This window comes from Thermobia domestica, chromosome 15 (assembly GCF_964235325.1).
Source record: "Thermobia domestica chromosome 15, izTheDome1.hap1.1, whole genome shotgun sequence".
In the NCBI taxonomy this organism is placed as follows: domain Eukaryota; kingdom Metazoa; phylum Arthropoda; class Insecta; order Zygentoma; family Lepismatidae; genus Thermobia; species Thermobia domestica.
The window spans coordinates 138,170,708-138,188,533 of record NC_137468.1 but is presented as its reverse complement, the minus strand read 5'-3'; the positions used below and the strand labels follow the sequence as shown (position 1 = coordinate 138,188,533).

The following is a 17,826-nucleotide window of genomic DNA, read 5'->3' as shown; positions in this document are numbered from 1 at the left end:
TATGTACTGAATAAACTGAAGAAGAGATTCGCATTTGCTGTGAATGATGAAGAGGCATTGACGGGCATTGAATGGCATTGACGGGCAAATCATGCCATTCAAGGGTAGACGTAACATATACCAATATATACCCACGAAACCGAAAGATTGGGGGTGAAAATTTCGGTAAGAGCACAGAGTAGTGGTTACATGTACGATTTTGCTGAATGTGTTGATTTTTAACTCATTACTTGTACCAAAATCACTTTGGCAAATTTTCTACAATATAACGTTTATTCCATGTATTTTCAATGTAATTTTTCAAACTTTGTGTCACAATTCAGAAATGATTATCTTACCCAAAATGAAGTCCATTCAAGTGGACAGATAAAGATAATAATTAAATTCTACTAAGAAAATATCAAATTTCAAAATTTTCGGTTTTACATTTCATAGTACACCAACAACAATTTGTAAGAAAAAAATAATCATATGTCACTGAGAACATAATTCATGCACGAAAGGGTTAAAGGCCGAAAACTTGAAAAAATGAACTTTAAGGGCCCATAGCTCCAAAACTATGGGACCTAAGATAGTCGGGTCAAGACTACACTTAGGAACTACCATGTGCCCTATCTAAATATCTAAGTTGCAGAATCCTGCGGTACTTCCACAACAGTTTTTATAGAGGTAGTTGGTTAGTACTTCAAATATGCTCCTAGCCAAACTCTCTCTTTAAAAATTGTTGCGTGAGTACCTTAGGGTTCTGAAACTGTTTTTGGATAGGGCACATATTAGTTTCTAAGTGAAATCTTGATCCGAATACGGTAGGTCCCATTCTATTGGAGCTATGGACCTTTTAAAGTTCATTTTTTCAAGTTTTCGGCAGCCTATAACTCCGAAAGGAAGTATTTGTGCACCCAGATTGGTTTATACCTTTGTCTTATCTTGGTGTCAGAAATCACCTCCCAAACTTTGTCGGTGTTGTTTTGAAACACCCTATATATATATATATATATAGCTAGTTATATCATAAATAATGTCACAAAGTTTGGAGTGGCACAGTGCTGTCATCTGTGTATAAAGCGGAAGATGCATGTAGTGTATGTGTGACTTCATGACATACGCTGATATTGTACTGAGTTCTGATGGAGTGGGGCGATTACGAAAATCGTGTATTAGTAATTGCACTACAGAAGGTCGGGAAGACAGCAGGTGAGATTTTCAACCTCCTGAAATCCCTACAAATCACAGCGATACACCGAGACTGGAACGGCAGCTGACCGCGCAAGGAGTGGCAGATCACGAACGCTACAAACCCCGCGGGTCCAGAAAGCAGTCGCAGCAATTATTCGAAGAAATCCAAGTGCAAAGGCTTCTGAGATGAACATCAGCAGAAATTCTATGTCTCATGTACTCAGTAGTGACCTACATCTACAGGCGTATAAGAGGCGGGCTGGTTACTTTGTGACCCAAACATTAATGTCGCAAAAGGTCCTTAAATCAGAGAGACTGTTGCGGCGTTACACCAACAATCTGCACAGAAAGATTCTGTTCACTGACGAAAAGGTGTTCACAATTGAGCAGGCCTACAACGCCCAAAATATCCGTGTATATGCCACGTCATCTACTGCAGCTGCTGAGGCAGCTCCAACGGTTCAGAGGGCACATCATCCTGCCTCAGCGATGGTTTGGTGGGGAGTGAGCTACTCAGGCACAACCCAGCTGCATTTTTGCGAACAAGGTGTTAAAACATCTGCCGAGGTGTACCAGGACACAGTGCTAACACGTATAGTAAAACCAGTGTCTGCTACCATGTTCTCTGGAGAAAGGTGGACCTTCCAGCACGATTCCGCTCCAGGCCACAAAACGAAAACAGCCCAGGACTGGCTGGCACGGAACGTCCCCGACTTCATTTCTACCGCTGATTGGCGTTCTAGCAGTCCGGACCTTAAACCCGTTGGACTACAAACTTTCAGGCAAAGGTCTGCCATAAACGACATCCATCTGTCAACAGTCTGAAACAATCCTTGACCCGAGCAGTGAACAGTTTTCCCATGGACGTGGTGCGTGAAGCTATTGACCAGTGTCCGGACATACTTCGTGCGTGCATCAAGGCCAAGGGGGTCCTTTTGAAAAATGATTCGTGCGTCAGGTGTACAACATGATCAATGAAAACATGACCAAAATAAATTGCCTTGGTGTTAATACTCTGTGTTATTCACATTCAAACTTGTGACAGTATTTATGATATAACTAGGTATATAGACTTTTCAATGCAAACTGTATTATCATTTTGACCTGCCGCCATTTTGTACAAGTTTACTATAGAACATCGAAGCTTAGTCCATCGTCTTTCTTTTGTAAATAGCTTTCAAACGATATACTAGTTTACCCCCTTGCTATTTAAAAATTTTTAATTGGACCCCGTCTGGGACCCTCCGAGGGACCCTGGGGCAACTTTGTTTCCTTCAATATGTGGTACTTTTGAGATGATGATATACGTGTTTTCACGTTTTGACATATTTCACCGTTTCCGAGTTTTAGGGGTGGCAAAACATTTAATCGACACCCTGTGTGTGTGTATATATATATATAATTATTGGTCCCTCAACTCTTCTTCGACCCGAATCGATATTGATTTTTGATACGACTGGACCATAACCGAACTAACTTTGTCATTACTTTGGTTACAATACGTATCCTAGGGATTTAAAATATAAACTTGGTACATAATTCCTTCACTTAAAATAATAGGATCCATGTCTCCGAAGGTTCTCTTCTATATATAAAAAAATAATGTGATGTTTGTCGGCGAGTTTCTCCTAAACCATGTCCTAACTTGAATTTTTATGTTGCTTCGGTTAAAATGCATATTCTAAGAGGATGTAGGGTTTCAAAATTTATACTAAAATTTCAGTATCGCTCAATACTCTCCATTTAAAATGATGAAGCTTGGTACATAAATTCTTCATTTAAAATGATAGGACCTGTGTCCTAGCTTTTTATTTTATTTTGAAAATCACGTTTTGAGGGATAAAGGGGACATTTTCCATATAAAATTAATGATGTTTATTCGTTAACTACTTACTGGTTGCTGTGCCTTTCATTATTTTTGGTACGTCAATGTACTTTGGCTTACCTTACGTCTTGATCTCATTTTCGGCAAGGGAGTGAAGAGTGAAGGATATGACATGTAAAAATAAATATGACGGCTAACCCTTCCTAGACTACTGCGTCGATTTTGATAATTTTTGGTACATGAGTGTACCCTGGTGTAACTTACGTTTTAATACTTCTTGGCAACGGGAGAAAGGGTGAGGAGGTGAATCGAAACCTACCGGTATTACTGTCCAATCTAGTTTTTGGGGTTGGTGAGATTATTAGTAACATTCCCGAAGTTCAACTCCATCGATGTGGACTAGAGTGGGAAGAGGTTGACATGTAAAAATATTGAAATTGTTCGATTTTAGTGTCTAATCTATGAGATGAATAATGACGTCGCCGATGCCATTTCATTCCAAATTCGTGCCCATATGTATCCTAAGGAGTGGCATATGTATCCTAAGGAGTGGGAGGGATTCAAATACAGACATTTCAGTTAGTGTGTATATGTGTATATATATTATGTACACTCATGTCCAAAATTGTCACATGTCAATAAATATGTTGTTGTAGGAATATAATTTGATAACGAATTCGCCCGGTATTTCTTATAATGTTAGTATGTGTATAATCGGCAAAGACATGTATGTGGCAAGTTTAATGTCAAAAGAGCATTAAATAAGAACAATAAAACTTTCCTGTCCATTTAGCAACATTTTGTTTACTCATTCTAATTTTCGTATTTATAATTCTTTTCCTATGAAATTTACCACAAATATACATTTCCCGATTATACTTATAATATCAATATTAAAAGTACGCTGCAAAATCATTATCAAATTATATTCTTACAAGAAGACAGTTACAGATATGCGACAATCATTTTGGACATGAATGTACGTATAAACATACTCGAATTGAAAACAACACGCAGTAGTGAAAATTCACTGTAACTGCTTTCGCTAAAGACTACATCAAATAGTAATAGAAAGAAGTAGGGATAAAGATTACAGAAAAAAGTAGCTGTGAAGCTTTCTTGTGGGCGCCATGAGTTACCATTCTCGCGTCGGGATTTTTTTTCATTCATTCTTAAGTTCTTCGACCATTCTGCTTAAAATTATAAAATTGTAAAACAGTTTTCGAAAGAAGTCTAAAAGAAATCGCAGTCGATGTTACCTTGTTACTTACACGTGTTTATATTTTTACCCGTGCCTTGCTCAAGAGATCTGGGAGCTTTGATCCCATTTGCACATACGTGAATTTGTAGTGTAGTTAATAACTTAACAATTACTACATAAAGGTAGGTAGTCTTTCAATAAAGAATTGGTCCAGTATGAAACTATTTTATTTTATTCTATAATCAAGAGGCAAACTTGGGAATGAGGAGGTAGTAAAAGACGAATCCCGCGAAAATCATTGGTATAATGTTCTCCTCTGCATGTTCACGTAGCTTGCTATCTTTGACACAAGGGTTATGCTCAATGAGTGAGCTTAGTTTTTTCTTAATTTCTGGAAACTTACACTTTAATCTGAATGAGGTCAATGTGAAGTGATATTGTAATAATTTCGAGGTCTATCGAATAGCAGTATGTAATAAAGTTCAAAAACGTAGCGTGTAAAGTTTCTTAGTAAATCCTTACACGCAGTCGCAGGACATAGTTGCTGTTACTGAAAAGTTATGTTAAATACGAGTCCTGTAGGAATTTTAAGTCACGATTTATATGCATATCATCATAGGTATTCTGCCCTTACTGCCAGATCACTTGCAGCAGCTAAGAAGCTTCCATGCTCCACGGTCCTCCATCAACCTCTTCGTCTTCACGTATGATCTTTCTGTTTTTATATCATCCATTAATTGTAGTCTCCTTCGCCCTCTGCCTCTTTCCCGCCACAATACCGTCTATATCATGATACAATTTCTTCTTAATGTCTCAAGCAGTTTCTTTCTCTTCTTAACAATATCTAAAAGTGTTCTCTTCTCCCTCACCATTTCTAACACCCAGTCATTCGTTTTCCCGCTTGACCCAACTAATTCTTTCCATCCTTCTCCACACCCACATTTCGAATGCTTCCAGTCGTTTTTCATAATTTTAACGTAATGTCCACGTTTCCGCCCCATACAGTACAACACTCCACAGTAAGCATTTTATAAGTATTTTTCTCAACACTCTATTCAAGGTCCCACAAAACACTTTTCTTCCTCCTAAAGGCTTCTTTCGCCATTCCTATCCTTGCTTTTATTTCACGTTCGCACTCCATGTCATTACTAAGAATACTACCCAGATATCGAAAACTATTCACTTGTTCTATTTGCTCCCCTTCCACTTTTATATTTGACACAGACTTCTTCGTTCTAATCACCATGGTTTTTGTCTTTCTAGCATTTATTTTCATCCCATATTCTTCAAAAGCCCATCGTCAGGTTTTATAACATTTTATTGATTTCCTTTTCAGATTGTGCAAGAAGCGCCATATCGTCTGCAAATCTTATTCATCTAACCATTCTACCTCCTACCGAAATGCCGTCATCATAATGTAAACTCTTTTTCACTATCTTTTCTAGATAGACATCAAATAGTGTTGGCGAGAGGCAGCATCCTTGTCGAACTCCCCTTTGAATTGCACTCTCTTTCGTCAGTTCTTCTTCTATCCTAACACTTACTTGTTGGTTCATGTATAAGTTTCTTAGGAGTCTTCGATCTTTCCATTCCAACCCTATCTTCGTTAGAACTCCCAACAACAATTCCCAATTCACGCGGTCAAAAGCCTTTTCTAGATCGATAAATACAACATACACCTCTTTCCCTTTTTCTATAAATCTTTCACCGATCGCCCTTAATAATCCAATAGCATCTCTTGTGCCCTTACCTCTCCTGAACCCGAACTGCTCCTCCTCAACTTCATTTGTTTTTCCATATAACCTTCTGTTCAGTATTCGGAGCAGAATTTTAGCCGCATGAGATATGAGACTAATAGTTCTATAATCCTCAAATCTCTTTGGGTTCGATTTCTTAGCCATCGGTATCATGATCGTCTTCAGAAAGTCTTTTGGCCACTCCCCTGTCTCATGTATTTCATTACATAGAACAATTTTTTCTTTCCCTTGTCTCCTATATTTTAAATGAATTCGATTGGTGTTATCTATTCCGGTTGCTTTTCCATTCCTAATCTCGGATATAGCCTTTTCAAACTTATCCTGAAGAATACTAAATCCTTTATCATCCTCGCCTACTTCATTTTCTACTTCAAGATTTAAGGCTACACGGTCTATCCCTACTTTCATATAAGTCTTCCACGTATTCTATCCACCCTCCTATTACCTCATTTCTCTCGCTGACTTCCCATTCTTATTTTCTACTGCCATCATAATAACCCCTTGTTTCCTCCGAAATTCCATAGATTTCACCTCCTTGTACATTTCCTCATATTTCCCAACTCTTTTTAATTCTTCTATGTCCTCGCATTTTCTTTTGTAAAACTCTTCCCTCGCTGTCTGCTTCTCTTCGTAATTCATTATTTAACTTTCTGTACATCTTTCTGCCCTTTTCTGTATCAACGTGTTCACATCTTCCTTTCCCTCATTTTCTGCAGCATCTGATCTGTAACCCATGGTTTCTTAGCCGTTTTGTGTTCGCAGTAACCTACTGGTTCTTCTGCAGCCTGCTGTAAGCAAAGTTTAATGTATTCCCACTGTGCGTTACTATCTGCGCCTATTCTTTTCTGGTTTGAGAATGTTTTCTTCGAATTTTTCAACGAAAAGTTTTCTTATTTCCTCGTTTTTCACCTTTTCAGTATTCAACACTTTGTTACCTACTTTTCTTCTGTCTACATTTTTCAGTTGAATATCTACTTCGGCCAGCACAAGATTATGATCAGAGAAAATATCAGCCCCGGGAAGGGTCTTCGCGTTCTTTAAGCTATTCCGGTACCTGTCCTGAATCATAACATAGTCTATTTGATATCTTCCACCGTCTATTGGTGATTTCCATGTATATCTTCTTCTCCTATGCTGATTGAACCAAGTGTTCCCAATTACTAGTGAATTCTGTCTACAGAAATTCACTAGTCCCTCTCCCCTTTCATTTCTTTCGCCTTAAGCATATTTGCCTACGATGCTACCTTCCTGTTTTTCTCCCACAACTGCATTGAAATCTCCCATTACAATTACGAATGCACCTCTCTTCCCCCTATCTATAATATCTTCTATTTTCTCATAATTTTCGTCTACTTCTTCAGTTGAAGTTGTTGGTGCGTATGTCTGTATCACCACGTAGATCCTTCGTTTTCCCTTTAAGTCTTAACATCATAACTCTATCATTAATAAATTGTACTTTCACTACCTTCTCCTTTAAACGCTTTCCAAGAATTATTCCTACGCCATTATGACCGCCCTTTTCATTACCTGAGTAAAACATTCTAAACCCGTCGCTGTTCAACATCCCATCTAACTTCACAAACTCCTACCAAATCTAGGTTATTTTGTTTAATTTCTTCTTTAAGATTTTCTAATTTTCCTTCCTGTAACATAGTACGTACATTCCATGTCCCTACCCTAAACCTTTTGCTCTTCCCTGTCTTTATTATATGCATATAGAAATATATTAAAATGTATAGGAAACGTCTGGCACTTTTTGTAATTTGTATGACTGATCCATGAATGTGAAAACGCAGTGTATTCATAACTTTCCATATTTGAAGCGACTAAAGGATAAAAGCTGCAGTAGCTTTCGAAAATATTTTCGCTGGAATAAATACATGTGCACTGTAAAGTTAGTAATATCATGATCATACGTTGCTTGCCCTTTTTAACAGTTCTTACAATCCAGTGTATTAAAAGGTGCTGCACATGACTTCGAGTAGACATTTGAAAATAATATAACAATGAGTATTCAGTTTTTAAGTCCTCGTTACACATATTTCTTGTGGTCGATGGTTTTGAAACTCACTTTAGCTTTTTATGTATTCTATATTTATACTATTTCAACACTAGCCTTCGTAGGTGACTGTTAACTTAATCTGCGGGGAAAGTGTTAGAGCAATTTTGAAGAAAGAAGAGAGAAAGGTTCACATTGAAATTCACAGTTTAGAACTGAGTCCTTACTTGTCGCAAAGATAAAAGGAAATTCTTTAGTTCAACTACCTACGAGTATGTGCTTTAGACTAAAGGAGATCTATTATTGATGAAAGTGAATGATTGTGAAATTAAATGTTTGAGCTTTCCCTCCGGGAATTGAACCCGAGAGAACGTGCACCAAAAGTACACGCGCTAGCTACTAGACCAGCGAGGAAGGCTTCCTTATTTCCCGTTTATATGAACTTACTAGTCGCAGTTTGTGCAATATTGTGTGTGCGCGCTTTTTTTGTGATCGGGAGCAAGATCACGTCCTCATTACATTAACTTAGAGATAATTACATATCGGGTGTAAAATTGAAATAAAAAGGAATGGAATCAAGTAGTGGAAAGTGATATTTTCTTTGGTATATGAAGCTTGTATAATTTGATTCGTAGTATATTGATGGTGTTTGGTGAGAGCAGAACGTTAGCAACATAGATATGGTAATATACACTATTTTGCAAAATAGCTTATGTTCGTCCTAACTCTGGGTTCGTAACAGAACAATTTACTTTAAGTTTGAAAATTACTTTACCCAAGCACCACCAATTGGTAGATGCTGTATAGCTAAACATCCTCAAGGGGACTTAATTTTTGTGGTATTGTTGACTGTTGGATACTTTTTATTTTTCAAACTTGGTACCCAGATTTTTCTTTTTCAGGAGGCGCCACCTGCTAATCGCTGTTTAGGTGTTTTTGGCTTGAGTATTCACACGACAGAACGAGATCTACGGAAGGTATTCTCACAGTTTGGGCCCCTTGAGGATGTTGTGATAGTAAATGATGCACAGGTAATATTTTAGTTCTGCCACTTATCATTTTGTATGTTTTTTTTTTTTTTAATAGGATAATCCCGAACCGAGCAGATGTTTAGGGGTTTTTGGATTGAGTCTCTTCACAACCGAGCAACATTTGCATCATATATTTTCAAAATATGGCCCCGTCGAAAGAGTACAAGTTGTAGTTGATGCAAAGGTAAATTCACTTTTTGCTTCCTGTGTATTCCTGCTCTTTGTCATAAAAAAGACATAAAAATTGCATGGTGTGGGTGTAGGTGGATATTGGAGAGAGAGGTTTTTGGTAAAAGTTTCGATTATTGCGTTAATGTATTGAGATAGAATCTCTTCTGATGTAGCGACCCTTCCTTACAGTTGGCAGTAGCCGTGTAGGTCCACAATAATGTTATCTAATCAAGGGATGTGATTAGTCGTATTTCTTAATTTCCGGAAGGTCTTTGGAAAAGTCAGGTTTTATTTTACGTTAAATACTTGCTGATACGTACATCAGTTGATTACTGATACAGCATTTTCTGAGTATATATTATTTGTTCGTAAGGTATGCGGTATACGAATTTTCATTTAATTCAACACATGGAATCGGAAACGAATTCGAAATGAAGTTATTCAAGCACTATTTCAGGTTATTATAATTTCGAAAGTGGGCTGTTGATAACTTTGCAGAGCTTTTATAATTGCATAAGCACTTAAAATATACATAAAATTTATATTATCCATCGATTGAAAGTGATGTACATTTGCTGAAACCTTTGTAGATCTCTAAAATTTTGTATCATGGGCGAAGCATAGAAACTAAGTGTAAACTTTGAAGTTTGGATGGGAAGAGGGAGTTGATATACTATTAATATTTCAAAAGAAGAAATAACTGTCTATGAACAATGCATTCAACAATGATTTCATGAAAATAGAAATAACCAGCTGCTAAACTTTGTTAAACAAACATTACATTTCATTTAAAAAATTGTTTACATTATTGACATACTTCTTGATGGTCTGTCACCTTCGAGGAAGTTCGGTTCTAACAATATTAAGGCTCTTGCTGCACGGGATCTTGCACGTTTTTGAATCACGGTACTAAGCTAGAGTAGGGTTTGATATTCTCTTCTAGGATTTTGAGTAAGTACATCCATAATTTTTCCTTAGCAGACTCACGATTTTAAACCAATTACAATCTTTGAGAATCGAAGAATAATAATTAGCGAGGCAATCACTAGTAACTAAACCCCTATAATCAAGATACTAGTAAAGCTAATATTGAATGTACCACCTCGTATTTAGTCTATTTTTATTTCTATTAAATTTACATGTATGTATCTTAAGGCTGATACGGATGCTTTTAAACGAGGAGTGTGGTCGTCGACTAATTAGGAAACTCCCGCAGTCTTGAATTTACTTTTATCATGTGAGATATACAATGTCAGGAATTATGCATTCAAACTGATCTATTCTGAGTATAGCGTTCTTTGTTTCATTCAGTACTCAAACGAAATGTAACCAATTATGGTTTTCGGAAACTGATATCCGAAAAATGACTGGTTGTCCTGGACTCCAGTTGGATTGGGAAGTTTTGGCTTTATTGTGTAGGGTAATGCTTTACTATACACTTAAAAAGTAGCTATATAATATTATTATCGGAATTTACAAGATATTCAGCAAGAATGTACATCCTATGATTACGTATTGACCAATTTACTATATACAAAGCTTTCGGAGTTTAAGGAAAGTCCGAATGCGTGATAAACACCAATCCATTCCAGCCCTTTTCTCGTATTTAATTTTCCACCGTATATGGTGAAAGAAATAACCTACCCTTAGCTATAAAATTTCATCATCTTAAAGTACTGTCTAGAGTGCCCAATGAAGAAGTTACGAGAAAGTTTTCAACTAAGAAATCTAAAAATCACAGTGGTTGGTGGTGAAGTATTGCGAAAAGAAAGAATTGTGTTTTCGTGAGAGAATATTTCCAATATGAATTCTTAAATGTGCGGTATTTCTTTATAGTTCTGCTATGTCATTAACACACCATTTCGGTAAGTTGATCATTTTGTGCAGTCGAATGTGGCCAATATAAGGGCATATATTAAGAATGGATTCTGCGATAATGTGAACGTTCCTTTACGTAACTCATCTGGCAACTTATTTCTCACTTGACACTTATAGCAATGTTAACGAAGTAACATTCTCTCTCCCTATGCAGCGACCAGTCAAGTTACATGTGGTTGCAGGTTTTATTTTACTTTTATGCGAAATTTAAGTGAAAGTGTAACACGCATACTTAAGTATACACTATTTCTTTCAGACTGGCCGATCCAGGGGTTTTTCGTTCGTCTACTTCGAAAGCGTTGAAGATGCCAAAGCTGCCAAAGAGCAATGTACAGGAATGGAAATCGATGGTAGACGAATTCGAGTCGATTATTCGATAACTCAGAGAGCACACACACCAACACCTGGCATTTATATGGGAAAGCCAACATAGTAAGTACTGGAAGACGAACAGACATAACAAAATGTCTTATTTCGGTAGAATTTTAAAAATTGATACGAGGATTAATTTTAATGCGCGTGAGTTCTTCAGTTTATTTGAGCAGTGAGACAAACAGAACGTTCCAATAGGATTTCTCTTCCATGTAGAATTTAAATCGACTGGAAAGTTTAAATGCATCATTAAATTTGGTAAGGTTCCAGAATACGTATTTATGCATTAATCCAAATTTTCGGCGTAGTTCATGTTTGACAGAAGTGCGGTTGATACAGTTTAGAAATTTCACGAAACAACCTAATCTTGAATAGTAATAGTTTCTTTCTTCTAAAATAACATTGGAGATAACCTATTTTCAAATGATTCGTTTGCAATATGTAGTATTTTTTTTTTTTTTAAATCAATACTCCGTGATACTTAAGCAAAACTGTAGCAGGTAACTACAAGCGATTTGCAAAAGGTTTAAATTTATTTAGTGGAAACGTTCAGTTTAAATCATGCATTAAATATAAACTTGAAAAAACAGAATTTTATTTTAATTTTATTTATTTATTTATTTATTTATTTTTAAGTGAAATGGGAGTAGAATTAGGAAATTCGTAACCAGGAGAAAAGTCAGCTGTGAAATGGATATTACACATAATATTTAAAAGTTTGCACAATACTGCGCTGGATATTATGTTGATTTGTAAGGATCTAATTACAAGTTTAACTTAATTATAAGAAACTGATGTTCAAATAAATACTTTACTGCTCTGATCTGTCGTATGTGTTCTCAAATACTCCGTGCGTTGTATTTTTTGTATATAAATTTTATACCTAACAATCATACGTAATTTATATTAAATTTACATAAAGATAAGTTTAGTTTTACAGTACAAGAGAGGTCTTAGCGAGATCAAACTTTTAAATCTCCATTCACTTCAACGTAAAAGGGGAAGTATGTTATTGTAGAACGTTAAGCAGGTTAAAAGCAGAATTAAAAGTTTGTCCTTTGAATTTCAGAAGTAATTTGTGTTGGGCGAATACCAACAATGATATGTCTCTTCCTCGTATCTGCTCTTATTTTAATTTTTATTTTCAAATGAAAAAGGAAAATTCACCTGAAGTGTGCATGTTTTATTTTTTTCTTCCTGTAGAAAGATAAATAAATTTGTGATTCTTAATGCGATTTTTAAAGTGTTAATGAGCTGTAGTGTCTTCCCCCTCTTCCTGCACATTAGCGCTTCACGCTGGTATTTATTTTCTTGGAAAAAGTTTTTTTCTCCGTCAAATGTATTTTTTTTTTTTTTTCGAGGAAAATAATGTAATACAAGATGGAATATATCTATTTTACACTAACGCTCAATTAACTTTGTCAGTCAATATTTTTGCTAATGTCAGTACAAGTCATGGATATGAAAAGTTACGCTAAGGAATTGGTGATTATTGGCAAGTGGCAATGAAAAAGTAACTTTCTCTGTACGTTCGTAACAATTAATTTATCAAGTATCTCCCGGATTATTATTATTAACTTGTATAATTACTTAAAGCGAAATAGATAAAATTGGATAAAAATGTTGTGTCTGTGGTGCTTTTAGTGTCTTTTATCGTCAGAAGTTTGTATTGAATTACCGTAGTTTGTGCTTTCGTTGAAAACAGTGTGTACCAGAATGTTGACATCACATAGTGTTGTGATTCTAATAATGTGGGTCGAAAAAACTTCTTGGTATGAAGATGTTGGTGATATCTTGTCTCTTAAAGTAAGATTTATAAAGGACTAAATACCTTTACTGTGGTCTATTCGTGAAACCAATTCATACCTCAATATTAGATGAAAGTAATACGAGAGTGATTCTCGACGGTGTTTTTTCACGAAGGTAGTAATAAAGCATTGTGAATCTGTTTTCGTGAGATTTCAGTCTTTAGATGAATTACTGCACTACTAACAATATTGTAAATAATAGATTAATTCGTTTCGAGGTTAAGAATTTTTTAAATCTGTTCAACATTTTCTCCACAGAGTTTTTTCGACTCTTATTTATTACACCTCTTTACGTTTTGTGTTAGGTTTATCATCTCACTCTTGTCTAAATAATTTGAATCTCCGTGGATATCGCTTGTAGTTAGACATAATTATGTAAGCATCTGTTCCCGTTGTTCTTCAAGTTGAGATAATGTGATTGTGTGAACGCTGACTGAAGTTAAATGAAAGCTAGCAAGAAATACTCTTAATAACAAAGCCCTACACACAAAGAAGAATTATCAAAGGGGTATTTATTTCGAATGACTACATATGCTAATAATGATCTTAATTTTTCTTGAAGCATACCTCGTCTTTAAAGTAGTACCATGAATAATAGGAATTAATTTCTTTTTACGCGTTTTCCGTAAATACGTATATTTGAATTAAGTACTTATTATTAAGATTACATTATTCGTTGTTGCGTACGTATATAATAAAATATTTATTTGTTGTTGCATTTGTATTTTGTAATGTAACTTAGACAGCGAATTATAGGTTGCCACCAATGAAACCAATAATCAGCAATATTGTTACACTACAAGTTGTCTTGCTTCTAGTACTTAATTGTTACAATTTTTAAGTGAACTTTCCAATAAATATTACAGTTTTCAGTATTAGTAGTTTGAGGAAAAGTTGAAGAGGGAGGAGTGTTCTAAAATTTTCCCTGTTTCAGCATGCAAGATGGCAGGCAGTGGGGTGGAAGACAGAACAAAGACAGGTGAATTTTTAACATACAGTAAAATGCTATAGTGCATAGGAGGCAGTATGTCGAATTTCATGCTTCTTTCAGTATGTGGTCATTTAGTTAGTATTTTTGTGGGAAAACGTATTACAACTTAATGCAGAAATTCTAGTAATGTTGATTAATTTGTTTTATATTACTTTAGTTACATGGTAGAATTAATTGGACAACATTTAAGGTTAGAAAAGAACACTTCGTGGAAGAAATTGAAGAATAGTTCGAACTTTTCGTTAGTCTTCTGAAATAGGTGTGAGAGACAACAGGTTGCCTCATATGCACTACAGATTGGAGTAAGAAGTAGGTAATGAAATCTGCAGATGAATAAATAATCTTCATCTAAATGTTACATAATTTTTCATATTTTTGTTTGTAGGTTAAAATTAAACTGCAGATTTCGGTCTTTTTGTGTAATATTGTTGCTATATTATATTTGACGTAATTTAGAAGTTGAAAAAATTATACTTGAAAACCGAGTTTTTAATAGTATTTTTGGTATATATGATTATTACAAGTTCAGACTCATTGCATAGATAAGAAATGTGTAATTATTCTCGTTCAAGTCTAATCTTGAATTTCATTACGATTATGATTAATATAGGAAGAAATTGATCTGTTGGAGCATCTTTCTTTGATTTGAAATGTAAATTTCTTTCTGGAACCAAATGCAATACTCAAATCGCTCCATTCATTTAGGTTATTTATAAAAGGAGACATGAGCTTTGATGATGATCAATTATCATGGTGATACAGGCAGTGTGTTCTGTAGTTATTCGATGTTGTTGCATATTTTGGGCGTAGTGGGCCGCGTTACCGATTACACTAGTTAACAAAGGTTTTGTTACATAAAAGGAAATACCTGTTCTTAAAGGAACTTTTTGCGCTGAATTCGAATATGCACTCGGTTTTTCTCCATCACGTACGATTTTCCCGTAACAGAGGGATTTTCGGGAAAATCCCTCAAAAATTTCCCTTTTCGTTTATTTTACACACCAAGATCTTGTCCCCTTGCATATACTAACATAGAAATTATACCTAAGTATACTTTGATTCATATTTAACAAACCCTCCAAGTTTCGTAATAATCGCTTTATTCTTTCTAGAGAAATAAATATGTTTGTATGTATACTGTGTGTACTGTTTATTGCACCTTATAGTAATGCTTTCAGATCTCTTAAGTTGAGGTAAAACGTTTTGCTTTATTACCACAAACACATATATAAAATATAATTTACAAGTGTGACAATTTACAATAAACAATAATACAAATGTACCAAAAGGTCATGAAAAGACAATCAAAACTATCACAATATATGAAACTTCCATTGGGTTACAAAAACGTACACTACTTCCTTCTTTTGTAAGAAATGTTGCATTCTCTAACAAGACCCCAACAATAGTCCCCCATCATTGAAGGATCCCATCGTCCCTGGTACCTTTTCTCCATTGCCATATCTTGGTGGAATCTTTCCCCCTGTTCGTCGCTGAGAGCACCTAGGTTAGCAGGAAAGAAGCTGAGGTGGGAGTGCAAAAAGTGGATTTTTAAAGACATCCTACAACCCAACTCTTTGTATTTCTATATCAGGTCCTGTACGATTTCTGTGTAACTCTCAGCTTTGTTATTGCCCAGAAAGTTGCGCACAACACACTTAAATGCTGTCCAGGCAGCTAGCTCAGCACTGTTTAACTTGCTGTCAAAGCTATCATCAAGCATTAATTTCCTAATTTGGGGACCAATAAACACTCCCGCTGAAATCTTAGCATCACTCAGGTTAGGGAACTTATCTCGCAAATACTTGAAACCTTCACCAGATGTGTCCATGGCTTTGACAAAGTTTTTCATAAGTCCTAACTTGATATGAAGTGGCGGTAGTAATATCTTATTAGAATCTACCAAAGGAGCGTATTTGACGTTGCATTCTCCAGGTACGTAATTCACTCTAGGTTCCCATTCCATCACTTCATAATGTTTGTCATCAGCTCGGCTATCCCATAAACATAAAAAAACATTGGTACTTCGTGTAACCGTACTGCAGTCCTAATAAAATACCAACTACCTTGAGATCACAACATATTTGCCAACAATGGTCCTTGTAATTTATAAGATTTAGCAAAGTAGACATGGTGTCATAGGATTCCTTAATCTTCACTGAGTGCGCAAGTGGTATAGAAGGTTTTTTATTTCCATTATGTAAAAGGACAGCTTTAAGACTGTTGTAAGTGTGTTGTTGACTATTGTAAATATTCATTTTTATGTCTGTGTTTGTAGTAATAAAGCAAATCGTTTTTACCCCAACTCAGGAGATCTAAAAGCATTACTATCAGGTGCAATAAACAGTGCACACAGTATACATACAAATATATTTATTTCTCTAGAAAGAACAAAGCGATTTTTACGAAACTTTTAGGGTTTATTAAATATAAATCAAGGTATACTTAGGTGTAATTTCTATGTTACTATATGTAAGGGGACAGGAGCTAGGGGAATAAAATATCTGAAAAAGGGAAATTTTTGAGGGAATTTCCCGAAAATCCCTCTGTTACGGGAAAACTGTACGTGATGGAGAGGAACCGAGTGCATATTCGAATTCAGCGGAAAAAGTTCCTTTAAGATCTTAGGATCAGGTGATTTTTCTCATGTACCAAACAAAAAGTTTAAATTTGTTAACTAGTGTTATGGACGGAGTTCCGGTTCTGCGCTGCATGACTTCACGTTAAGTAAATAAAAATTTTCCAGACGTACGCATAAATGCTGTACTGCGTTTAGTTTTTTTTCGAAACATATTTTCTGGAATATAAAAGAATACATAAAAAGTATAGCGTGGTGCAGTAGTCGATACGGTATCTGCCTTTCAACCGACAGCACCCATAAGTGGGTATATGGGGAAAACGGGGAAAATAGAGGAGGCCAAAGCGTGATACTGAACACATCACCTTCTTTGTACCAAGGTAATAGAAGTATTCAGAATTATCTGTCACAGTGTCCGAGTCCACGTGATGTATCCCCGATATGGAACGGATCTTTACATAGGAGAAATAAAAAGTACAGTAAAAACGTTTCTGATTCTCCAGAAATTTAAAACTTCCTCAAAATTTAATGCAGTAATTACAGGCCTGTCCGACATATATGCAGTTCTCTTAGTTTTGCCCTGTTCCTTGAAACCCGTTGCCAAACTTCTAAATTATTGGGGCCTTTACATTTCTCAAAAATGTGATCGTGAATCAGTTATATTCTGTCAAATGTAAATACATTGTCATTATATAAACACTCTTCTCCACTGTCGTTTCGACGTTATTATAGTGGTTTCTTTTATACCGTGAAATTTATTAATTTTTTTTTTCATTTTCTTTTTATACGTTCCCTTGGTTTTCCCTATCTCGAATAATTTGTTTCGTTTGCTGGCACCAAACTGTACGTAAAGTAGTTGGTTATATCATATTCTTTTCGTGTAAGGATATATATATATATATATATATATATATATATATATATATACGAAGAAAAAATCCATTAAATCAGTGCACTTAGAGAATTAGCTCTGTGATGTTACTATCTATAAAGTAGTCCCCTTCAGCATTCACACACTTCTTCATTCGGTGTTACCATT

General features: G+C 35.5%; 1 protein-coding gene across 5 annotated transcripts in view; it reads left to right on the top strand.

Moving 5' to 3' along the window:
• tra2 (transformer 2) overlaps window positions 1–17,826 on the top strand; it is a 95,843-nt gene that overhangs the window by 64,446 nt on the left and 13,571 nt on the right. For 2 of the 5 annotated variants that reach the window (XM_081740186.1, XM_081740184.1), the window contains exons 4-6: window positions 9,045–9,173; window positions 11,295–11,470; window positions 14,153–14,197. In XM_081740186.1, the coding sequence (XP_081596312.1) occupies window positions 9,045–9,173; window positions 11,295–11,470; window positions 14,153–14,197 (350 nt within the window). Of the gene's footprint in view, window positions 1–8,860; window positions 8,990–9,044; window positions 9,174–11,294; window positions 11,471–14,152; window positions 14,198–17,826 lie in introns of all 5 variants that reach the window. The other 3 variants (XM_081740185.1, XM_081740183.1, XM_081740187.1) reach the window with 2 other exon arrangements.